The sequence below is a fragment of the Egretta garzetta genome, unplaced genomic scaffold (genome assembly GCF_000687185.1).
Source record: "Egretta garzetta isolate BGI_Z169 unplaced genomic scaffold, ASM68718v1 scaffold413, whole genome shotgun sequence".
NCBI classification, from domain to species: Eukaryota; Metazoa; Chordata; class Aves; order Pelecaniformes; family Ardeidae; genus Egretta; species Egretta garzetta.
The window spans coordinates 666,834-693,203 of record NW_009259054.1 but is presented as its reverse complement, the minus strand read 5'-3'; the positions used below and the strand labels follow the sequence as shown (position 1 = coordinate 693,203).

The following is a 26,370-nucleotide window of genomic DNA, read 5'->3' as shown; positions in this document are numbered from 1 at the left end:
GCAGGGTGGGGAAGGATGACATCACCTCCAGGAACATGTGATGCAGCCGGCTGGCGCGGAGGTTGCTGAGCTGTGTAGGGAGAGATTGGCGCAGATATTTATGGCATTTCATTTGAGTGCGGTAAATGCCTTTTAATTTTTTTTTTTTTTAATGAAATCCTCATAATCACAACTGTTTTGTGGTGTAGAGGCTTTGAAAAAGAGGAGGAGGACCTACCCCAAGCCCTTAAGACCTGCTTATATTGCTGGCTTTTTGTTTTATTATTTCTTTGTTGGAGATAAAAATATGATACTTTCTTGCCGTATTCACCCTCTTTACTCCCCAGCATTCTTTCGTCAGTTGTAATCCCCCCAGTCTTTTCAGTTAAGCTTTAACACTGCAGAACTGGAATAAAAATAGGCTGTTTAGAGCAGCAGGTTTTTAATATGATAATCCCAGGCAGTCAGCCTTGAGGATATGCAGATCCAGAACATGAGCTGAGCACGAACGTATTTGCTAGGGTGTTTACCTTGAGCAGCCCCTTAATAGTCAAAGAAACATTAGCTAAATGTTTCTCGCTTCTTACGTGCCACAGGCAAAGTAAAATGTGCAGTTATGGTGCATCATCTGAGGTAAAGTAGTTTAAGGGCTTAGAAATCTGAGCAAGCAGTTGCGGTAACGTCAGTGTCTTGGGTAATTTTGAGCTAAGATAGACAGCAAAGTACAGCACTAGTTTCTGCATGCTTTTTAGGTGAGGAGAAAGTGTTTTCTACCTCTAAATTTACTGTAAAGAAAAGGAGTTGCAATGGTCGATATGAAAGCTGAGCATGCTAAATTGGCATTAAGCTTATGGTGGGTAGCTCAGAGCATGTTAAAAAAAATTTAAGTCTGGAAGTGTGCCTGTGTGCCTTAGCAGTCAACTGAAGCCCAAATATTTCAAGGCAGAAAAAGGTAGTTGCTGTCTTTTAGATGACTTTGCCACCACTTTAAGGGTTTTGAGGACTGCTACCCTGTCTCCCCATAGTTCTTCAGACTAAACAGTGTCATTCGATTTAGTCCTTCCTCATAGCTCATGACATGTAAACAGCTGGCCATCTCTGTCTCTTGGGTGTTCTGTTTGGTGTGTCCTGGGTCTGTTTTGAAGGGTGGTGCCCATAACTAGGTACTGTAGTGGCACAGAAGTCTCAGTATTGCTGGCTGGAATAGAAAACCTGTGATGCAGTTTACATACATGATGCCCATATTTACAAATCTTATGTTACTTGATGACGCCAGTATGATACCTTCAGGTTTTAGCTCTGAAGTGCATAGCTCTTGTTAAAGCTCAGAGCCTGAGGCCAAAGATCTGAAACACTGGGATATTTTTGAGGAGGAAGTGATGGCCTCCCTGCTGGGCATCAATGACAGCTTCTGCTGCCATCTCTAGAGGGATTGTGGCCCTTTTGCACATAGGAAGAACAATATATTTTAGAAAAGATTGCCACATGTACATCAGAGCTTGCTCTTATAAGATCTCCCTGAAACTATAATTAAGAAGCGTATTTTGCCTTCTAAATAGCTCAAACTGTTGCTTTTAAGGAACACAACTACTGTGTTATAGCGGGCTATTTGGGCTGTTTTATTTAACAGCACTTCTGGACTTCAACAGCGATAGAAAAGTGCTTCCCACTTACCCCAGAAGAGGTACTTTTCTTCAGAAACAAGATTTTTAAAAAAGTACATGAATCCAAAGAGACTGGGAAGGATCGTACAGACAGTTGGTTGAAGTGTGGGTACAAAACCACCCAGTTTTTCTAAAATGAACAAGATTGGCCCAAAAGGAACCAATTCCATATTGTACAGGACAATATGGAATATAAGGTCATAAATAAAATGCTTAGAATCTGGCCACAGAAATGTCATGGAGGTACACAGGAGGGACAAGTTGGTGGTGTGCTGCTTTGCAACATTGACTTTAGTCACTCACCCTGGGGACCATTTCCATGGGTGTATAGAGTTAACATGACAAAACGTGCTCTGTTACAAAATGCTGCTCTTGTAAGGCAGCAGAAAAGACACAGATGAGACCTTTATCTCCCAGTTCTGCTTACAGAAGTGATGTAAGAACAGTTGCCTGTAAATAGTGTTGGGATTTTTGGTGGGTCTTTTTGTGTGGTGTTTTTTGGTGGGTCTTTTTGTGTGGTGTTTTTTGGGGGTTTGGGATTTTTTGGGGTGGTTTTTTGTTTGGGCAGTTTTTGGTGTTTTGTTTTTTTTTTTTTTTTTTTACCAGTAATTGTTCTAAAGGTACCTACTCTTATGAGCTTGATACTACTCCTCTCTGCTGAAAGTGGGATTTAGAATGCCTAAAAGCAACAGGATCCAACTTATTTTATTTACTGATGAAAAAGGCTAATTCCAGTAACCTATTTTCTACTGAGGCTTGCTAACAGACCATGCTATTTGTGTTAACTAGTCAAAGCGATGACCTGTTCACTAATATACTTTAAAAGTTTGCTTTATTTTTTTGCGACCTTTTACTATAAGGTTATCTTAATTCTGTAATCATAACATTCAGATTTTATTCCAAGGGTAAATGTTCTACAGTGCATTCATTAAATGTAGAAGCTGAGCTTGTCTGAACTTCTGACTAATTATCTTGTCTTTTCCTTTTTCCAGGGTTTCGCAAAAATGATGAAATGAAGGCTATGGAAGTATTACCAATCTTAAAGGAAAAAGTTGCATACCTTTCAGGTACAGTTATTTTCTTCTCTTGTGGAATGCATAACGGTGTTGTTAGTCACATCTATAATGATATTTGAAATACTTTAAATACCATTGCAAAAGTCATGGAAAGCTAGGGTAGCACCTATTCCAGTTGGATATCCCAAGCATAACACGAACATTATGAAAGGGCCTGTAGTAAAAGAAGGTATGTGTTTTGTTGAATGTGGAATGTACTGCTTGTTGTTGTCCCAGTCATGTCCTGTCCCCCACACATATCCAACAGCATTATTTAGAACAACCTGCTGTACCGTAGTCATATTCCTTCTCTTATTTCTGGTTCTCCTGCTGGAGAGCTTTACAGAGATGGCTTTGTTACTGGCCCATCTGAGGCACTGGAGAAATATCTCTGTTGCAGAGGTGAAATTTCAGTGCCTATCTTTTGAAACACACCTAATATCTTCACGGTGAAATGAGTTAGCATCTAATTTTAGCTGCCTCCAGCATACACCGTGAAGTTTTTTGGTTACTTAACAAGGAATAGCAGAGGATTTTAAAGTGGGGTTTAGATTAATGAATATCATAACGTATTCTATAATTTGATAAGTAACTTTACTTGATGGAATAATGGCTGAGGTGCTTATTCTTGTGAAGTACATTTTGGTGTGACGTTCTGAAGTACTTCCAAATCTGTTGGGATTAAACACCATTCTCATTGTCATAATCTTAGTGTCAAATGATTTAGAGGATAGTCTCGTATTTGAAAGGGTTTGGTGGGGTTTTTTTGATAAATAATTTGTCAAGAACTCCAGAAACAAAGCTCTTATCTGTAAATACTAAAACATACAAAAAGATCCCTGAAATTGCACTTTTTAGAGATTTGCTGTGTGTTAATGCTGATGCTTGCAAGTATAGTGTGTAGTTCACAGTACTTCAGCCTGTCCATTCTGCTGAGTCAAGTAGACGTGTAACACAAAAAAGATGTTTGGGTTTTTTTTTTTGTTTGTTTGTTTTTTTTAAAAGGTCCTGGCAACTGTAATGAATGATATAACAGAGTGCCCAGAGCTGGTTACCCTGGTAGTGTGCAAATTCCCAATTCTTCTGCTTATGAATTGTAGTGCTGATGAAGGCTTGCTTAAAGCTGTGTTTTCAGAGGGAAAGAAGGGAAGAAAAGGGAGTTAAGCACAATATTTCAGTCCCTCATTACTCTTTCTTTGGACCTTGCCTTATGGCACTTAATGAAAATGTAGTCAGTTTCCATTCCAAAACCCTCTGAATTTCCAGGTTGTCCAGAACTTAGTTTAGACCCCTTAGAAGGGATCTGAAAGATGATAGGTGTTCTCTAATGCCTCAAAAGGCATTAATTCAGTGAAAGTGAAGTGGGCCAAATGAAAACTGAAGATAAATTTAAGGGGAGATGACGGATTATGAACAAAAGCAGATGAGGTACAGGCAGGAAGAAGTGGTTGCCAACTTGCCTGTGTGAAGGTAGTAACTTCTGACAGCAGAATGGAGAAAACAGCTGTAGGCAGCAAGACTGTCCGGCACTGATCTGCCAAAATTCCTAGTTTCGCATTTCCATTGCAAGCTCAAATCAAATGAGATACATTAGTATCATTAGTGCAAGTGATTTAAAAAAAACTTGAACAATAATCCACAAGAAAACAGAAGCAGACACACACACCTCCCAACAAAACTACCACTAGGGCTTAACCACTGTGGAACTAGAACTGTCAAGCTTTATACCTGGGAACACAAAGATAGGAAGACTGTGGGATTACTGACTTAGAGACTTTCAAAGTACCTCCTTGTTTTTTTTTTTTCCTTCCCTTCAAAAGTACAACTTTTGCTCAAGTACTTTGTTTTAATATTTGTAAGTACAATAGCTGGTTAAGGTCTGTAGAGGTAGGACAAATTTATTGAGGATATCTCTACTAAAACTCCATCTAAAGATAACTAAATTGTCTCTACTAAAAGCTCTAATAGCCGCATTAAGCCTAAGGCATCCACAAACCACTATAATTTTTGTATTTTTGTTCTCCTTCATTTATATTGGAGTTCTGGTAGAGTTGTTGCAACATGTTCATTGTTGATTGTCAAGTACCTTCTCAAGTAGAAATACAGTATGACAATCAACAGTGCAAAAAAAAAAGTGTTTTTTTTTAATAGAGCAGGAAAGTTACACAAATAACAGTCTGAAAAAAATTCATGGAGTGTTTGAGATCCTCAGTTCACTTCCCCAGTCTTTTCTCTGCCTTTCTGTGCTGAGACCTTCCTTCTCCAAGTTAAATGAGTAAGTATGACTGTATGGTAGTATATTCATCTTTGTGTTCTTACAATACTAAAGACACTGATCTTTCCACAATGCTGATTTTCTTAAGCACCTCTTGAGACCAATTTATTGTGAGATGGACATAAAAGGGTGAGTCGGCTTGTGGAGAGACCTGGACGGGCTGGAAGAGTGGGCTAGCAAGAACAGTATGAAGTTTAACAGAGACAAGCGCAGAGTCCTGCACCAGGATCTGAAAAATCAAAAAGTCCAATACAGGCTAGGGTCTACGTGGCTGGGGAGCAGCCCTGCTGAAGGGGACCTGGAGATCCTGGTAGTCAAAAATTTGAACGCAAGTCAGCACAGTGCTGCTGCAGCAACAAAGGCAAATCGGATTCTGGGCAGCATCCACAAAGGCATTAGTAGCAGAGATAGAGATGTGATCATCCCATTCCACTTAGTGCTTTTCAGACCACACCTGGCGTACTGTGTCAGTTCTGGTCCCCACAATTAAAGAAAAACACAAGCAGACTGGAGAGGGTCCACAGGAGGACTGTGAAGATGATGAAGGGGCTGGAGAACCTGCCCAATGACGGAAGACTGAAGGAATTGGGTCTTTTCTACCTGGAGAAGAGAAGGCTCAGGGTGTACCTTGTCACAGTATTGCAGTACTTAAAGGGCAGCTACAAAGGGGACGGAGACGCTCTCTTCACAAGGAGATGGCAAGGGGCAATGACTGTTTCCCCCATAGGTATCTCCTAAGCCAGTCTTGAGATGATGTTTTGGTCCAATCAGAAATCTTGATGTTTTAATCAAGTTAAAGGTTTTGGAAACAGATACCTCCCACTGAGTTACCACTTCTACTCCAAGTGTACTATGTTGTGATTAAACTGTATTTATGAGAGTTTCCCTTTTCTCCTCCAACAGGTACTTCTTTGATCTGTGTTAGCCTGAGTTAGGCTGTAATTCTATATTGCTTTTAGTCTTTGCTTTTCATTTATTCCTTTCACTTGTTTTCAGGTGGATATATTTAACAGCTCTACTCAACATAATTTCTTTCTCTTTGTACAGTCTGAGTACTACATCACTTTGAAAAACCTACTTCAGTAGTTGCTTTTCCTCTGCCACAAATCAGTAGATCTGATGTGATTCACTTTTGCTTTCTCCTCCATCATTACAATCCAGTTTAGCCCCCCTTATTGGACTGTTAATAATGTGTTTTTGTAAATGAAAAAAATGACTGGATTTTTCATAACTTGGCATATCTGAAGATGTATTTAGATGGAAGAGAAATCTTTCTTCTTGCTTCTATCCTGGTTGGTGCTACACAGTTTAAAAAAAAAAAGGGTGAATTTAGAACGAAATTTTCTACAACAAACAATATACAAATGAGGACTATGGTGCAGATAAGTCATCTGGACTTGTTAAAATCTCTGTGTTCCTTGCATATCTTTAAAATACGTTAGTGTAGCTGTGATGGTCAAACTGTTAAAGAAAGGTAAAGTTACTGAGTGGATGACAATTGGAGTGAGAAGGAGAGATGTAGTCTCTGAGAATTCAATTCTGAAACTGATCTTGAAGCACGTATGTTTTTGCTAAGTCAGGAGGCAAGGAAGTAAAGAAGAACAAATACTGCTGTGAAGTATTGTGAAGTACATCTTGCTGTATGTAGGTTGATAACTGCAAAGTCCCAAAGCTCACCAAGCTAGCCTGAATTCTGGTATCTGTACATACTGATTCTGGAATAAATTCTGTATTGGAAGTATTTGTCTTTCATGAAACTAGTCGGACAGACCGGTCTGCTTTATATGTTGTATTGGTGAAAATACCAAAATAACTTGATGTGTAGAATGCAAATCCTTGAGTGCAGCTTCCCTGTGAATCCTGTGGTGTTTTTCTAAAATTACCAACAGAGTGGTTCCCAAATAACAACAACAAAAAAGGGGGGAGGGCAGGAGGAAGAGGAAGCTTCCTTGAATTGCAGTTCACCAAACTGGGAAATAATCTGCTTGAGTATTGGGTGTCTCACTACCTGAAACAGAAAAGCCTCCTAGAGGTATAACCATGAAGTACTAATGGATACTTGGATGCATTTTTTTTTTTTTGTTTAAACTCAGGTCTGTTCAAGTACAGATACTCTTGCATCTCTACATGTACTTACAGAAAGAGAGCATTTTCTTACAACCTTATCTTGGTTTCACATGAGGACATGGCACCGGATAACTTGTCCTGTTTTTCAAACATGCCCTAAAGGCCCACTGTTTAGCTTTACTGAAGTACTTTGAAATTAGGTAGAAAGGCATTTCCTGAAAAAACCTGCACTACTCAGCCTGTTGGGTTTTGGTGCCGTTTGGAGACAGTTGACTGCTGTTAGAGAGGTGCACTAGACAGAAGTGATTCATGTTGGGTGACTCATGTGAGCTGAGCAGCTACTCATATGACACATCTTGGCATAAACAGAGAGGATCTCTCAGTAGTGTGGGGGTTTTATATCAAAGGAAAGGGGTAAAAGTGGAAGTCTCACCGATGTAGTAGCTTAGCATGTTTTTGTTAAACCAAGACAAATAGGGGGTTGAGTTGGATAACGACTATTGTGAGACAGGAAATTCCCACCTGATGCCTCATACATTGTTGCTTTTAACATTCCTGTTTGTGCATGACACAGGAGCATCAGGAACAAAGGAAATGAGAGTTACTTATTGGAAAAGGCCTAAGAAAGCTTTCAGTATAGCTGATGAAAAAATCAACTCTTAAGGACTTTTTTCTTAAATATTTACAATTTTGGTATCTGGTTTAAGACCAGATAGTGAAATTCTTTTCACCAAAAATCAATATGGCCTTCATTACTCACCTAGACCTGAAATTTGCGCCACAGATTTTTGTCTCCAACATACAAAAAATTTCAGAATACGATTTATCAGAAATTTAAGCACTCTACCTTAAAAATGGGTTTTCTCTGTGGTGTATGTGGAGCTGGGAGCCAACTGAAGTGGCATCCAAAATGGCATAAAGAATACGGGTTTCTTTCCTCTGCCACGTTGGAGAATCACATGATACAGGAGTTGCTGTGTGGGAAAGGCTGGGAGGACTGATCTGAAGTGACTGTGTGTAACAAGCAAGGCATTTTTTTAAAATGCTTAGAGAGTGTTAAAGACCATTTAGTATATGCTCTTCCCTGCTAACTGCTGCTTCTTAAGGAAGAATTTCCACACTGAGCAATTGAGCCCTTTTTCTAAGGGGTTGGAATCAGTAGCGTAGTTGAAACGTGAAATTTAAGATCGGTAGCTGATGGCCTGCAGTGCGCTGAGGAGAGCATTGAGGGCTGCAGCAGACTTCCCAATGAGTTTGGTAGCTTTGGAGCCCAGTACTCACTCTGGAGCTGAGCGGAGGCCTGGGCTGTTGGACTCTCAGTTTTGTCATTTATCCTTCCTCTCTCTTGTGGTTTCTCTCCTGTTTTTCTCCTGCCACCTGGCTATGTAAAAATCCTCAAAGCTCTCCGCTTGGCAAGTGGGTCAGGATGGTCAAGACCAAACTTGCCTCTCTCCGTTAGAATGAGACAACTCAGTTAATCTCATGTCCCAATTCAGAGGGTCATGGAAGATAAGAATATGAATTTCCTTTTAAGTTTAGGTTTCTGGCATTGCAGCTTGACAGAAATTCAGAGCTGCTTTGGCCTCTTCTGAATTTCACTTGGTGCCTTTGCAGGGAACGTGTCCAGTGCAGACAGTCCCTGGAGGGAGACCTTGACAGCTAGGCTTGGTCTCTCTGGCAAGCACACACAGACTGTGGTGGGGTGGATAGTGATGAGTTTTTGAGTGACTGGTTTTATTCGTTTGCTTTTGGCCTTCCTTTCTAAGTTGGTTTGGTGGGGGGAGTTTGGGGGTTTTTTTGGTGTGGTTTTTTTTGGTTTTTTTTTTTTTTTTTTTTTTTATACTTTGTTTAGTAGCATGGATTTACAGTGAGGAGCTGATTTACAATGAGAGATCACTCAGGGCAGAGGATAGTGTTTTTCTGCGTTTCCATGGGACAGGAGAAAACAGTCCACATCTCTGTGGTTGAGAACATAGGTGTGAAATTTAGCTTGTAAGAATGTGTCCGTACAAGTGTTGAAAAAGACAGCCTACTGACCTGAATTTAGCATTTGTTAGTAGTAACATTTTGTTGTCACTAGCAAGGGGTTGGATACAAAATTGCATTTTAATGTTCAACTACGGTAAGTCTGTGCAATTTAATGAATGAGATAAATACACTTAAGTGGAACCACTCAGCGTCAGGTTTTTTTGCCTTACATATTAAGCGGATTCAGAATTTCGTGCATTGCTAACAAAATTAAAAACTATAAACTGACAATTCAGAATCTGCACGTCAGAACAGGGTAAAAATATAAATTAAATGCTTAAACAGTATCCATCTACTTATCTAGTAAATGCATTGGGTGTGAAATACTATACACCTAAACTCTCTGCTGCTAACGAAGCTAATGCTGAGTATCCTCTAAATACTTGCCCACGAAGTAGCATAACTGTATTTAAATTTAATCTGTACGATTGCTGATTCAAAAGTTAAATACATAACAAAGCACCATTGCTGGAGATGTCACACTGCCAGTCAAACTTGAATGTGACTGTAATGTGCAAATGTAATGCTATAGTTATTCTTTGCTTCAGTTTTTTTGACAGATACTTTCTCATTGTAAGAATTGTGACAATATGCTGATTGATACTTCCAAAATTCAGTTTTAAACTGGTCTCTAAATGATAGTGTTGGCATTTAACTTGAAATCACTTCTTTTTAAGTGGCTATGCATGAAACAGTATGGGACTTGGGTTTCCCATTCTGAAGACTAATTTTGCAAACAAGAATGGTGTTATGCTGTGGGGTCTTTTAACATGTCTGGTTTTTCAGGTGGCAGAGATAAGCGTGGAGGTCCCATTCTAACGTTTCCAGCTCGTAGTAATCATGATAGAATACGACAAGAAGATCTTAGAAGACTAATTTCATACCTAGCATGTATTCCTAGGTAAGTGACGATCACTTGATAAGCTCAGAAGCTATAAAACAACAACAACAACAAAAAAAGGATTATGTTGCAGTACACCCACAAGCTAGAAGACGGAGGGGATTAAGAAAATGAACAAATTCATACCAAGTTCTGTCAGTTCCTGTTTTCAAACTGCTTTTTGGAGGAGACCTAAATAATTACTCTGCCTTGTAGAAGGAAGGCTGTGGGCAGAAAGGCTGGTGTGCTTTAGCTGGAAGTATTTTGTGTATTGGAAACGGCACTGCCATGCCATATTGCTGTCACTGAAGATTGCGACTACAACTCAAAGGCTTTCAGTACATAAATAATTAGAAACATGCTGGTCATCATTCACAATATGCCTTGTCTGGACTGAGGTTAGCACAACACTCCTGTTAGTTTTATTAGATAAGTTATAGTGTCCTGATATAGCACAGGAATAAACAGGAGAGAGATATGTAAAATTTGATTGTACAGGTCTCAGATAAGCCCATGGAGAGGTCTGTGAAAATACCGATACCATTGTGTTATCAACAGTTTAAGCTATGAATTACAACCTGCTATTTAAATGAATTGATAGAAGTAAAATCCAGTGCTAGTGCATGTATGTGTGTGTTGGTATACACACCTATATGTATAGTTTTATATATATAATATGTATATATAAAGTTACATACTACATATATGTAAAAAAGTTTATTCACATAGAACTTTGTTCCTAGCTGTAATTGAATTAGGGGCAAAAATGATCATAAGACCCTGACTTGAGGTCCATCTTGGAATCTGCCGGCATTTGGTATAGACTGGAGCAATGCTGACTGTGCTTGAATATGTTTGCCAATGACCTCAAGGAGCAGTTGTCATTAAAGTTCAAAAAAATCCCTTGGACAACATCCCTGAATGCAATACCTTCCATATTTCTGTAATGTGTTAATTTATAGGCAGTCATCTTTGCGCCTGATGTAATCAGATATTGGTTTCAGATTGACAAAAGTGCTTTTGTAAAAAGAACTTTTAAAAAGACATAAAAGGACTAAACTTAAAAACACATCTAGTTGACAGTGTGTGTGACCTTTCTTAAGAGCAGTTGTTGGTAACTCAATTATTCTAGTCTTTATTTCACTTTGAAGTATAGGAGTGTTTAGTACTCTTTTTTTTTAAAAGTTAACTGGGGGGTTTGGGGGAAGTAGAGGAAGGAGGACAGGAAGAAGGCCTGAGATTTTTACTTCTGAAATAATTTGACTTCACATTTGAACGTTTGAGATGTATTCTAGGCCTCTAGAGCTTCAAGTTACTAGAGAAGTTAATAGGTAAATATGCATTGAAATATGCCCAAGAGAATTTTCTAGAGATAATCTGGCAAAATACAGTGGTCCTCTGGCAAAAGATGTATGTTAGTTTAGTGTGAATAGATTTAAAATGAAAAGAAATTTAGTGCAGATTTTATATCTGTATATTATTTTATATAAGCATGGCATAGCTTTGAGAACAAAGGGAGCTTTATTAAAAGCAAGACTCATTTTCATACAAGTCATGTTTTAGGGACTGATCTTGCAACTCTTGCTAATTAAGAAGTCCCAATTGGTACAAACAGCCATGAACATTTGGTCTATTAGTTATTGCAGTACTGTTGCTCTATGTAGCTGAAGATTCAGAGGTACCAGTTGTTTGTCAAGAGATCTAAACACTTAAGGTGATTCAGTCTCACTATTTTATTAATTTAACAATTTATCGGATTTTAAAATATTGCTAAACTTAAGTCATCAACACTGATTGGACCAGGTATTAGTGTAGTTCAGGTTTACCTAACAGGTGACCTTGGCTGACTAAAACCTCTTAGAACAAATTTTATGATCCTTGGCCAAAAGGGATTCATCTTTTGTCAGATGATGGGGCCGCATGACAGGAAGACACATCTGCATTGTATCACATGATGAGGGGCTGCTTTGTACACCCTGGTAGATGTGTGCCTCGTGAATCAGTGGCAAGCACTCCTCCTCACGGAATGCTCAGTTTGTATAGTAGGATAGGGATGGGCTGAGCAGCACTCGTATAATAGCATGTAGCCTTTCAATAATGGGTGTATCTTTAAAACAGTAGTTGTTTTTGTCCTTTAATCCTCTGGTCAGAAAATTGTACATTGTAGCCTACATGTATTCCAAGCTTGTAAATTTTAATGTATTTTCCTGTTACCATTGCCATTTTTGGCTTTCCTTTGGGCAGGTGGGACAGCCAGCATTTATCTTGATAAATTACTTTTTTAAATGGTGGGGGTTTGTGGTTTTTTTGGTTTGGGGTTTTTTTGGGGCTTTTGAGGGTTTTTTAAACCAACTTCAAAAAACCTCCCAAGGAACCTGTGTTATCACTGCTTTCAGAAGCTCTTCTGTTCTCCTGTATCAATCATAACTCATCTTTCTACAGTGTGGCTAATGAGACTGTGTAAAGTATGCCAGTGAAGCTTCCCTACTTCTTGGACACTGTGAAAACCTTACTACATGAACTCCAGAATTGCATTTACATTAGTCACATCCCTGCAAATGACTCATGTACTCAAACAATGCGCATTTGGTCCTTTCTGATAGTACATTGGCTGTGATGCATTGGTTTTGAAATATTTTCCCTTGTGTTAACAAGGTCATGTAGCAAATTCTTCTGGAACAAAATCAAAATTTCTGGTGTTGGCGGTGATTGCTATTTTTGATCAGTGGCAAGCACTAAGTGTACAAAAGGTATCGATGAAAAGAAATTAAAGCTGCCCTTCTCAGAAGAGTTGCCAGAGAATTAGGGTGTAAGGGCTGTCAACTTTCAGACAACAAAATTGAGCTCAAATTTTGTAGAAACAGATAGATGCGGTTTTCTTCACAGCCATAAAATGCTTTCTTATTTGTTAACAGGATCAATTTGTGGATAGTTACGGAAAGAATTTTCAGTAAAGAGTTTTTTTTTCCTTTACAGACTCTTTTAACTTTCAGATAATGCGGGACTAAATCTGAGACAGTTTAAAAAAGTTGCAGAAGTGGTAGGTAAGAACAGTATGCCATCTTCTGTCTTTTAGAGGATCCCCTCAGTCATTAGAAAGGCATGAATATTGTTATCAGTAAAGTCTGTGTGTAATCTGAAGGGTCAATTGTAAATGAATTACCTATCGCTGCTTCAGTAAATGGTGTTTAATGTGTGTGTAAGGTGAAGGAGAAACAAGACTGGAAGAAGAATCATCATGAATATAAACAATGAAAATGAATGAAGAGAAAAAGGCAGGTTATCAAATTGGCAACAGATGTTAAGCTATCACCCACATGGAGTTTGGAAGGGGGATGAGATGAAATCAGAACTTCCTGAGAGGTTCATGAGACCTGCTGTACACATTGGCTAGTCAATAGTGAGACCCTAGGGTGTTATGGTTAGCTGAGGAGACCATGTTCGTTAGGCAGCATGGTGCAGTAGAGTGCTGTGTTTGAAGTTTTAACACTTGCTTGTTAACCTTTCCTTCTTTCTTCTGCAGTGAGGAAGTATGTAAACGAGGATTCACCGTCATTGTAGATATGCGTGGGTCAAAATGGGACTCCATAAAGCCTCTGCTGAAGATTTTACAGGAATCCTTTCCATGTTGTATTCATGTTGCACTGATAATCAAGCCAGACAATTTCTGGCAGAAACAGAGGACTAACTTTGGCAGCTCTAAGTTTGAGTTTGAGGTAATTTCCCCTACGGTATACAAATTTACATTTATTTCATGGGTTTAAGTGTGCTCACTACTGATCAGCGTCTTGAAAACTCTCTGACAAAATTATGTTCTAGATGAGAGGAGCGGTATGTTAGGCCAGTGGTGCTAGAGGGAATGTGGTTTTCTTCATGTACTTAGGCTAGGTAGTTGTGCATGTTGTTATTTATATTCTTTTCCTGAGCGTGAGAAAGATGGAATTAGGGTGTTACCCCTAATGGTAAAAAGTTAGGTTTCATATGTTTGTTGTCTTGGTCTCCATTGCGGTAATAGTGATATCACCAGCATCCAGAGGGAAAGCAGCCAACTGAACCTTGCTGCTATCCTCCTACTGCTTTAGAATACACAAAGTCAAAACTTAATCAAAACAGTAGTTAGAAGAGTGGTTGCTGTTTTCTCTTTAAGCGTAGTGAGGTAAGAAAGAAATAAAATATTTCTCTCGTTTCGGGAAATACCTGGAAGACAGGAGGCTGATCAGAATTGATATTTGGAAAGAAACGTAGGAGAAAAGTTGTCATGTGAATGTCATGAGCACAGCTCTTACATAGACAAAAACAAAAACTTGAAAGAAAATTTCAAATTCATTTCAGTAACAGCATTTTTTAAATTTTTATTCTTTAGACAAATATGGTGTCTCTGGAAGGCCTTACCAAAGTAGTTGATCCTTCTCAGCTAACTCCGGAATTTGATGGCTGTTTGGAGTACAACCATGAGGAGTGGATAGAAATCAGAGTTGCCTTTGAGGACTACATTAGCAATGCAACCCATATGCTGTCCAGACTGGAGGAACTGCAAGACATACTGTCAAAGAAGGAAATGCCTCAGGACCTGGAAGGTGCTCGCAATATGATAGAGGAGCATTCACAATTAAAAAAGAAAGTCATTAAGGCCCCTATTGAGGACCTTGATGTGGAAGGACAAAAGCTGCTCCAGCGGATACAGAGCAGTGATAGCTTTCCCAAAAAGAACTCTGGGTCAGGGAATGCAGACTTACAGAACCTTTTACCCAAAGTATCCACCATGCTGGACAGGCTGCACTCAACACGGCAGCATCTGCATCAGATGTGGCATGTGCGGAAATTGAAATTGGACCAATGTTTTCAGCTCAGGCTGTTTGAGCAGGATGCTGAAAAGGTAAGGGATTTGGGAGAGGGGAGTATAATGCATGCTGCTTGATGGACTTGAAAGAAGTACCAAGGATAACTGCATATAGTGGTTTTTGTCTTTAGAGTTACTTATTAGCCTTTTAATGGGAAATAAAGGATTTCTTGATTGAGAGCGATTCTTAGTCTTCTGGAGTAAAGGGGATGGGGTAATAATTCTAAGCTGTAAAGAACACAGGTAGCTCTCACTGAAGAAAATTTTAAGTGGTTGTGACTTCAAGGCTTTTACTTCGGTAAGTTTTGGTTCCAGACAGATGCTTTTGCATGCATCAAATGAAGATGAATGTTCTATACTTTATAAATACAGATGACTAAGAACTATGTCAGGCTCCTTTTGAGTGACCCTTGGGACTTGAGTGACAGGCAGTCAACAAAGTCTGAAGAGGCTGACATGGGGAACTGCTTCATTGATGCAGGATTTAAAGTCCCAGGCTAAAAACTGATGTATCTCTTTTGACAGTGCATATGTCATTAACAGGGGACTGAGTGATCTCGGAATGTTTCGGGCTAACCAGTCCCTTCAAATGAGAGAGCCCTTGATTGTCATGGAATTTGAAGAGGAAATACGGCAGGCAGTGCACTTTCAGATGAGCTCAAATAAGATCTATTTTCATATAGAGCGGTTTTGCAGTCACTTATTACTGACTTATTACCATAGAACAAATAGCTTTAAGGAAGGGTGGGGAATTTTTCTCCAGGAGAAGTAACTAGACTATGCAGTCAAGCGGTAAGTATGATCTTTGTCAGATTTCTTAAAATATTTTATGTAAGAATGCGTGAACTGGATGAACCAAGGTCTGTGTTAAACCACTATCATGCTCTGTAGGAGTGGTCATAAGCAGATGCATGGGGAAGAGTAAAAGCAGAGCAAACACATGTAATGATTCTCCTTCCTCCTTCCTGTGTTTTCTTCCCCTGTACTTTCCCTTATCCTCATCATTTCAGCTCAGGGACTTTCTTTACACTATTCTTAATGTTTTCTGCTGTGCTTAAAAAAGAAATTAATTTTTTAAAAGTACCATTTAAGTGTTTACTGAATGGGTACAGTTGAAAATAGGGGCATGTAAAGAGTTGAAAAAAAATCTGATCAAGTGAATTTAGAGTTATGAAATTATTTAGAAAATAGCAAGCTATTGGTGTGGTGTTGCTCTTTCAGGCCCAAATGCTTTTTAGCAACCTTTCAGCCAGTTAATTACAGCATTAATTATTCCTTAATACATGAACAAAATATATTTTGGTGGTGCTCACATGATATTGAAAGATATGTTCTTCATTTTTTCATCTAGAAGTTGCCTTTATAACTTGGGCTTTAAGAAACTCCTTGTGAAATACTTGAGCCTGTGGGATTGATCTCTGTCCTGCCATGTGGTTGCATAAGCTCCTATCTGTTTTCTAAGTTCCCAATTCCAAGAATAAGTCTATATTAAATTAATGCATCCTTCTTTCAAAATAGAAGGAAATGTTGGGCACCTCAAAATGGGGTTGACAGCAGCTAGCATACCTGGGACTTTATTCTCTCATCTATCAGTAGAAAAGGATTAAAAAGAAGTTTTGTGTGGTATCCCAAATCACGTTTGGATTAAGGCCCTTGCCTTAATCTACTTGCAGCCCTTATTTCACTGCTTGTGTCTGATTAGATTACATAGGTCAGGGCTTCTTTAGCGGTGTATGTCTATGTGGTTTATTTTGGTGTGAGAAAGGGCTGGATCTTCCTTGGAAAAATAAAGGGTATTGGATGGGGAGAAATAAACATGTTCATTTTGGAAGACTTGCACAACTCTTTGCACAAGAAATCTGGATTGGTCCAGGAGAAGAGAGGGTGGAAAAGGGGTGAGGTGGGAGGGAATCGGATTGGAATTGCCCTGAAGGCAGCAAAGTCAGACTACCTGGAGAAAGGTGGTCACAAGCAGGACCACCATCTGTTTTGAATAATGTTCTAACAAATCTTCACTGTAGTCTAGTAAGAAACTGAAAATTTTGGGAGTATGTGATCAGCCATCTCAGTTGTCTGAGCTCTTAAAACCTCTTTTTGGTTTACAGTCCTGATCATATTGTGGTCTATTTGTAATTTGATTTGCCACTTACCTGGATGGAATAATGGATTTGATAATATTTCTCTATTAGCCAGCATATTTTAAAAGATCTTTAAATGAGTACTTACTGCTCATTGCTATGATTTCTTTCCAAACAATCCTTTTCAGTTTATCCAGAGAGTAGGTGGGTCTTCTGAGCTGAGATATAGCAAAGATCTGAAGTCCATTGTGGTGGGGGTGGTGGGGTGGTAGTGTTAAACTTAGCCTTTTGCTGTGTTCCTTGGTCTTTGAAAACTGTGTCTTCCAGTGCCACTGTTAACATACCTATGTACTACTTTAAAAACCCAAACCAACTAACAAACCAAAGATATTTAAAGATTATCCTTAAACTTGTCTGGAAGAAGGTAATGTGTAACTCTGTGCTCAAGTATAGTGGGTTTTGTTTTTTTTTTTTTTAATTTGTGAACAGTTGTTTTCAACTCTGCTGTAAAGTTATGAACTAAAAATATTAAACTTGCTGCTGAAGTACTTGATCAGCAAGAATGAATTTATATTTAATTTCTACGAGTTGCCATTTTCATTCTAAATTACTAAGCTGCTGACAGCATGAAATGCTGACACTAGAGAATGTATAAGCTTGGTAACTCAGGGCTGTGCTCCAAGCCTGTTTGTTTACTATGACTTTGTAGTAATGAAGTTTATGACTTTATGATTATGTCTTTACTGTAGCTTGTTGAGATAAACACCTACAGTAAAGATTCAACAGCCTCAGTTGTTTGGTCCAAAAAGTCAGATTTCAGCAATGATTTGGTTACAATGTACAATAAGTTACAGTGTAAAAAGCGTCAGTGTTAATTTTCATCTTTCTGTCTTCTGTGTTCACAGTTTTCTCACATTACTTGTCTATTATTTCTGCCATAACAAATTAGTGATTTTTTTTTTCTTAATATTTTCTTGTAGATGTTTGACTGGATCACACACAACAAAGGTCTGTTTCTGAACAGCTACACGGAGATTGGAACCAGTCATCCCCACGCAATGGAGCTTCAGACACAGCACAATCACTTTGCCATGAACTGTATGGTAAGAACAGGCCTCTTCACAGCACTGACACGTTGTCTGTTTGCTCTGTGTCAAGGTAGAATTTCTAAATCATACACATAAGTCATTCCTTCTGTTACAAGTAGTGCAAATTTTGAGCATTGACATTACAAAACACAAAGGAGGGAAATAAAGGGTAGACAAGTACAGAGGTACTGTGATCAAGCATCCAAATTTCTAGAACCTGGGATGTATGTTTGAGTACTGCTTTGAGTCTTGTAGGAAATTTCATGTGTAATATGGATTTTAGTGCTCCATGTGGAAAGGAGTAGTTCTCAGGACCTTTTCAGATTACATCTCAGACAAAAGTTCTGAGAAGTAGTGATCAACAGCTGAGCCTGATGTAATAATTTTCCAGATTTTTAAGACAGCTCTTCTCATTTCTGGCACAGTAGAATGGAGCTAAACCAAACAATTTTTGGTCATCATCTTGGGATAAGTTATCAGTAGACTGCAACTAAAAATTTGAATTTTAACTGGCAGTGAGTGAAAGCTTCTTATTTTCAGTTTCATGAATTCCTGTTTAAGCATGGGGACTAAATTCTCAAGTACATTTTAGGTCCTTTTTACTAGGAGGATTGGAGGTGTTTAAATAACTTCATGAGTCTGGGCCTAAATCCAGTCCCTGGCTGTCAGCTCAGTGAAGGAAGAACACTGCCAGTCTTGTTAGAAGTTAACATCCTTGGCAGGCCAGGGATGGGAGTTGAATTAAAGTGTGGTCAAAACAATCAACTCTTGCAAAAGGGTGCTTTTGTAGGACAGGACTACTAACTGTGGAAAGAGAAAGTGGCACAAAGTAAACTTACCTAGGCTATGTGTCTTGCTGAAATAATGAAAGTACTGGAAAGGCAGCTCCTGTGTATGGTATAGCTAGAGCTAAGGCAATAGAAGACACGAGTAGAGAAGGTACATTTTCTTCTTTTGCAACTCAGCTATGTTTGCAAAAGTTAAAAAAAAAATAAAAACACTATGAACTTTTTGAAAAGAGTAAAGCAGATGCCAGGAAACGTAGTTAAGTTATATGAAATCATATATATTTTTATAACTTCGACCGTTAGGTTTGGAAGGTGTAGGTTCATGCCACGGGCATGAGGAATTGCTGCTTTATGGAGTACCTTGTTGTTGCTCATTGCTTTGCATATGAAGTAGAGTAGAAAGAAACTCACAGGACAGTAGGTGTCATTGACATGAGATGACTTTTAGAACTTAATAATTTTGGATGGCCTTCTCGGGCTTGTAGCCTAAAGATTAAATTCTTCTGTCAGCCTGTGCTGATATTAGTCACTGTTGTCCTCTTTTCTTCAAATTGGATTACTTTTTTTTTTTTTTTTCCTAGTTCCATACTGTTCAGATGCTATCAACACTAGGAAGCACTTGAATGATGTAGCATAATCCCTCCTGCTCTGTTTTTGCTGTTAGTCTTTTGCTGTTAATCTCTGTTTTGCTTGTAGTAATCAAATGCATTAATTACATAGGACTTTTTCTCAGCCTGTGCAATGATTTCTTGAAGCATGCAAGGAGCAGCTTAAATTTGGGGCAAATTAAACCATCCAAATACTCAAAAGGGGAAAAACAAGCTGCAGTTTTTTAATGGGTTTCTGTAGCATAGCCCCCCCCCCCCCCAAGTGGTTTTTGGCACAGAATAGGAAAATACAAAACCAAAATGATCAGTCCCTGGTTTTGATTTAAGCAGCATTTAGTTTTTCTGGGTTTTGTTTGGTTAAATGGCAAAAAGCCCTACATGTAGACTAGGGGGAAAGATTGAACTGAATATGACATAAGAAAATGATGTGAACTGATTGAGTTTTGGCAAGCCTTATTTTTCATTAGCTTTTAACTAGAAAAATGACAGGCAATCTTAACTCCTGCAAGCGTGTTCAGCTTCTCCCTGACCACTCTTCACATACACTTTTGCTTAACAAGCTACTATTTGTTCACTGTTCCTGTCAGTGTAACTCTTCAGTAATCAGAGTTGATTTAAGATCTGTTATGTGAATGCTGTAGCGCTGGAGGTGAAATTTAACTTTTAACCCATCTACAACTGTGCAAATGTATTCAATTGGATGGGGTAGAGGAAGGAAGAGTGGCAACTATGTGTAAGGTTTATTATATACAGAAGGTTTTGATGGCTTTTAATTATGGCCCTAATTGGACCCTAATAGATCCTGCTTTCCAGGCAATTTCCTTAGGCTCACTTTAGGTGGGGAAGGGCTGTTCAAAGGATGAATGCTGCCCAAGCAGCTAAATGCAACCTCTTGCACGTGCTCACAGCTTAACCCTGATAATTGATGTTGCAGCTGCTTTTCCCAACTCACTGTTGGTTGCCACAGGCCACATGCTCCCTTCCCAGCAGGTGCTGCCCTCTGTCAGTAGCTGGCTCTCCCATCTCCCCTTCCTTCCCAAGTAGCAGCTTGGCTTTCCGAGAGGTGCAGGAGTGCAGCTTCTGCAGCTGCTTATGCCAAACTCAGGTGATAAAGTGTGACAGCCTTTGGGTGAGATGTGAAAATTTTAATCTGGTCTTCCAGTCTGAAATGAGCCACCGGGATGTAAACAATTGTGAAAACTACTTAATTTGTGCCGTGAACAGGAGTTCGTTACATCAAGGACAAAGAGGATTTGCTGAATACTTTTTTTCCCCCCTTGTGATGGCTTTCTGCTATTTTTACAATCTGATTTTCAGTATTACAGCCCAGCGTAGTTGGACGTTTAAACCAAATGTTGTAAAACAAAAAAGTGAAGAATACATCGTGGCAGGAGATTTAACTGTGCTTTCAGTAGTTTCATTAGCAAACGATATGCCTAGGAATCTTGTGTATTCAGTATGTGATAGGCTAATGTGGTTGCACTTCAAGGTAACAGGAATAAGTTCATGTAAGTCTTAAAATTAATGCACAGACTGATTCTCGTTGCAATGAAACTGTCCCAAAGAAAAGCTGGATAGGTGTAGTGATGTGCATTGAGGATGGACATACATTTGGTTACCATAGTGTAAAACACAGGTTGGTTGGTGTGGCTAAAAAGGCAGCTGTCTGAAAGATAGTTCATGTGCGCAGCTGCAGGTATGTGACCTGCTATCACTGAATTCAAGAGGCTATTCACTGATAGATGCCAAGGCTGTGTCTTTATAGGGCAAGTAGATCCCGTGTTCCCTGACTGTGGGGAAAAATAAACTCACAGTGATTCTCCTCTCTAAAGATGAGGATGGATTTTCACTACAATTTAAAAGGTCTGCTTTCAGCAACAGTCAATTGCTGTTGTCAAGTCCTGAGATTTATTTGAGTTAAGCAATACTCAGTTTCAGCTTGAAGTTCCTCTTTGGGTGACTAAACCAATGCTTCACTTCTCAAAACAAGTTTTTAGTGGCTTTTAAGGGAGAAACTTGCAAATAAAGCATCATAGCAGTTGCAAATACAAAGATTATCTGTCAAGTTTTTGAACTGCCAAAACAAAGTACCTGTGATTATACAATTAGTCAGTCTCTCATGCGAGAGTGGGAGATACTGGTTCTATGTCTGTCCACTCTTTTCCCTGCTGTTTTCCGTTAGCCTGCTGGGACACAAGGGAAACGAAAGCAGTCATGCGAAATATGGGTGAGGAGGAGGATGTTATCTACTTGAATATTTTCTTCTACTCTTCTTCCTAGACCAAATGGCCTTGCTTTTGTTACAGCTTAACTGTGCCCCTCACTGCACTGGTGAGGGTCAAAATGATTGAAAAGTGATGTAGGCAAAAGGAAACTTTCTTTGGAGAAAGCTGATGCTGGCTACTATTAAAGGGCTGCTGTGACTAATTCTTGTCTCAGGGCTGATAGGACCATCAGTAGAAGCTATGTTTATTAACCATCATCCAAAAAGTCCTATGTCAATTGTAGACATATTGCTAAGTTGATTAATGTTTTCAGAACAGGCTATTTGCATACACTTAACCACTTTATCAAGGTAGTAATCAAATAATTAATGTCATGCAAAAAGAGAGTGCCAGAGATGAGCACTGGTGAGAGCTTTGGGAGGTTAAAATAAATGTGTGAACATAATTCTTGAATATCACTGGATTTACAGAGTTAAAAGTCACAAAGATGATTTACTTGGCACGGCTTGCTCAAATCCAGCTACAGGGACTGGTACAAATGAAAACATTAAGAAGGTCAGGTGGGGTAAAATCAGCTTAGCTGACAGCTAGTGTGACTTTCCTCTTCCTTTGTACTACTGATATATTTCACTCTTGAGATTATTTTTATTTTAAATATATAATTTTGTAACCATACTCCGTCATCCCTTGAGATAGATGTAAGCACCATGTGAATTCTAGACTGCCCTGGTTCCTCTGAGACCTCAGCAAATGACAGCAAGACCACAGGTTGTGAATTGTGCATTCTTTCTCAGATTGCTTTGAAATGCAGATTTCTACAAAAGACTTTGTGCAGAACAGTAGTAAGGTAGCTCTTCTGTCTTGGAGGGGACATGTCTGTTTTGTGTGTTTTGATGGTTTTTTTGTTGTTGTTTCTGGTATGTTTTGGCTTTTTTTTTTTTTAAACTAATAGATGTCTCAGGCAGGGCTTTCAGTAAAGATAAATAAATAAACTTTCAGTAAAGATAAATAAATAAACTTTCAGTAAAGATAAATAAATGTTAAATGGTAAAATTCATCAAGTGTCCAACCAATCTAACATCCCTAACAGACAAGATAAAGACTCTAAATGGGGATGAGGCAGTAGAGTAGGTAAAAAGAACTCACTCAAGTTTTTGGTAGTCCTGAATAACCATAGTTTAAGCAAACCATGGATTCATGATGGTTCAGGGAATGCACAGCTGTGGATCCTGGACAGACTGGGAGGATGTTTTTTGAGTGCACATCTGGAGGGGAATCTTTCTGGTGCCAGAGCAGTTAATGCCTAGACGCAATGTCTGGATGCCACCAACCTGAGAAGAGACTGAAAAGACAAAATGAGTTCAGGCTATTTCTAGCTTCTTAGTAGCATTCTAAAGTCAACAAGGTGAAATAGAATAGACTAGATATGTAGCCCTTAAGAAGGAAATAAATAGATTTTAAAACACAATCAGCTGTTGAGGTATTAATACAGCAACAAGTATGTTCATGTGGATGGATCATGAACTGAAGGAATAGACAGTGGTGTTACTGCAAAGAAGAAAATCTTATTTCACTCTTGATATTTATTGGGGGTGCTGAAATTAAGATTTGTAAGGAAATTGCTCTGACTCAGTTGGTCCCACTAGAGAACTGGGTCCAGTTTAGAGCCCCATACTTAATGTTGTAATGGGGAACATCCAGATGAAAAAGTCATGGCTGTAAGGAGAGGTTGAAGGCATGGGCATTTACTATGAGAAAGTGAAGGTAGCTGAAAAGCAAGAGAGGAACAAAGGAGGTGTTGGACTATATAGTCTTGCAGTAAGTTTCTCCAGGTCCACCATGAAAAATGTAGGACAGAAAGATGATAAATTTGAAGAAAGTTAGAGTGAAACTATATTTCCCTTGTTCCAGTGCTGATAGCAATGGTTGAATAGTTACCTGAGAGAATATTTTGAGGATCCTTGTAGTTGAACAGGTTAAACACTTTCCTTAATTGTAGTCTGGATGTTGCTGAGGTTTGTTTTGGTTTGTTTTGTTTTCCAAGGGAAGAGATCAGGTGATACCTTTAGTTGTTCTGCAGCCCTCAACTTTGAAGTTTGGATTCCCAAACTGAGAGTTTTACTGTTGCTGCACGAGCGAGAATAGGAGAGATGTTAGGAAACATTTAAATCATTGAAGTAGGTGTTACTTCATACATTGATGCTACACCTTGTCTTGGTGACCATTTGCATGTGAAGTGGCAGATGACTTGGAAATTCCATTGCTAAAATATTTCCATCACAGATGAATAGTTCAAACTCATTACTGTCTATATAGGGGTGCCAGTTATGATGCTTATGGATCATGTCACTGAGGTGGTTGTTTTTAACACCGAATGCTTAATAGTCTCTGTGTCAGAAAACTACCGGTTGACATCTTAAGAGCTAAACAAACATTTTTCTAAATGGGTCTGGGAAAATCAGGAAATAAAATAGAACCTTCTAGTTAGTATTCTAGTAAAATAGAACCATCTGCCAGCTTTATTTTGTATTGAGTGTGATAGAAGTTCAGTTAAGCTGGCAGGCTGTCACCTATATTTTCCCCTGTGTACTTGCCTTTCAGACACACACCAAAGAATGACACAGTGCACTACAGCTTGTGTTAGGCTACTAATCTGTGTTACCTTACTGAGCAATACTTTTTTTATATATACATTCCCTTTGGGGAATAATTCTGCAGTGAGGAGCTTTCCAGATCTTCTAAGGTATCTTTTCAGCTTCTGGCTAAAGGGCATTGTGAGAGAAAATAATTGTACGAAGTACATTCACGTACTTACTATAAGTACTGTAATGTAGTAACCTGAATTGTTCGTTTTTAGTTTTGTTACAATAGTCATGTGTAATACAATGGAAGAAATGCAGTATCACTTTAGCCTTTCACTTCTTAGACAGTTGATACACATTTAGAAGCTGCAGATGTTTCATGCAGATTCACATGATGTAAATGAGATGCCTGTCTTTAACAGTTATTGCCTGATAGCTCTTGCTTCTTTAACTAAACCCAAGATGTAAATCCATGTGCTGAATAAGACATCAGGCCCTGGGGAATGAGCACCAGCTTACTTGGAACAGTGCTTCTCAAGCAGTGCACAAAATATGCTTTTGTCATATAGTAATGACAGTGGACCTGCCTATCCTTTTAAAAAATTTAACAAAATTTGTTAACTTTCAAGGATCAGTTAAAGACAGTCCAACTATAGTGAGTTGCTATTTGAGATTCTTTTACTCCTTAATTAAATCTGTCTATTTTGGGTCATTGCATTCTAAAATACTGAAACTTAAACCTTTAGTAGATATATGAGGTAGTGAGGGATATGATAGTGGGAGGAAAAAAAAGGTTGAGATTATTAAAAGGGGTTTTTTTGAGGAAAGGAATGTGGTATACGTAGCTTGGAAAGTGTTCAATTGTCAGTGTATTAATTCATATTCATACTGCTACAGGGGGTTTTCTTCCACACTTGTGAAGCCAGATTACCATGGGAAAATGAATGCATTTTAACCACAGCTCAGTTGTGATTTGTTTAACTTCATATTTATGGTGCCTTGTCCTTCATATCTAACTGACGTTCCAGAATTTCCAAAATTTCTTTATTAATGATACACAAACAGTTCAAATGGCAGTCTAATGTAGCCTTTATTTGTTTTTCTTTTGACAGTTGTTTTTTTTTCACACCACTGTAAAGACCATGTAATGGTTTTCTGGATTAATTTAGCAGTGTTGTATTTATGCTACGTACACTTTAATAGGCCTAAATGCTCTCCAGTCTTTTAAAATTTGTTGGAAATAGCAGTTCTGTTCTCCTCCAGTTCTTCAGCTGTGCTTAAGAGGGGAGCATAGATCTGTGGGATAACCTAAAAAATGAAAAGGTAGTACTGTGCAGGAAGGAAAACCAGCCGAGATGACACTGCTGTGCTCAGTTTATTAAGTGGACCAGCTGAGGGTGTAGGCTGTGTCAGGTATGCTCCTGCTCGCATACATGCGTGGTTATAATGAATAGAGACTGGTGACAGTTACCGCTCAGATGAGTCAGCACAGAGAATCCTGGAGGAGCTGCAATGCTTGCTCCAGCCAATCGCTGTCAGGCTCTGGGCAGTGGCTCGATGCCAACAGGTAATGGTTCCACCTCAGATGCTCAGCGTCTACACGGTGCTGGGGGTGTCGACATGCCAGCATTCTCCCCTGACCTCTCTTACTGGCAGGGTGTAGTCAGAATTTGGCACAGGCTGCCCATCACATCTCTCAACAGTAATATGACCATACAGTTTTCCAGCAAATTCAGGTGGTGTTCTTCTGTCACTTGTTGATCTGTGGCCTTTGCTGAGGCTTGCTGCAGTCAGTTCTGTCCGCCCTGGCTCGCTGGACTCAGTTCCTCAATGCCTGATCGGGAAGGTTGCGATGCTGCTACTGACAGGTAGCTAACCGCTCCGTGGCATTTCCTGCATGCTGGCATTCCAGAAAGCACTGCATGAACAAGAGGGAAAAATACTCCACTGCAGAATGTTGAGATTTTAATGGTGTTCATTGCTTTCTTCCCAACCATTCTGTGTGATAGTGTTTGGCGTAAATGTTTAGGATATAGGCAAGAACAAGTGCAGCTAACAAATGTAGCCAATGGATGCAGCAGTTTGTGCAGAAGGGGCCAGGAATTCTGCTCAGAACAGCATCCACATCCTCAGCAATGGCGGTGATGCGCCCCAGGACACAGTCCCCAGCTACTGCTGGGCTGACTGTCCCTGTGATACCAGGGGCCTCAACC

General features: G+C 39.1%; 1 protein-coding gene across 1 annotated transcript in view; it reads left to right on the top strand.

Moving 5' to 3' along the window:
- The first annotated feature begins 2,640 nt into the window (after positions 1-2,640).
- TRIO (trio Rho guanine nucleotide exchange factor) overlaps positions 2,641-26,370 on the top strand; it is a 185,023-nt gene continuing 161,293 nt past the window's right edge. The window contains 5 exon segments of the mRNA XM_009635132.2: positions 2,641-2,710; positions 9,855-9,969; positions 13,472-13,664; positions 14,312-14,824; positions 17,847-17,969. Coding sequence (XP_009633427.1) covers positions 2,656-2,710; positions 9,855-9,969; positions 13,472-13,664; positions 14,312-14,824; positions 17,847-17,969 — 999 coding nt within the window. The 5' untranslated portion in view covers positions 2,641-2,655.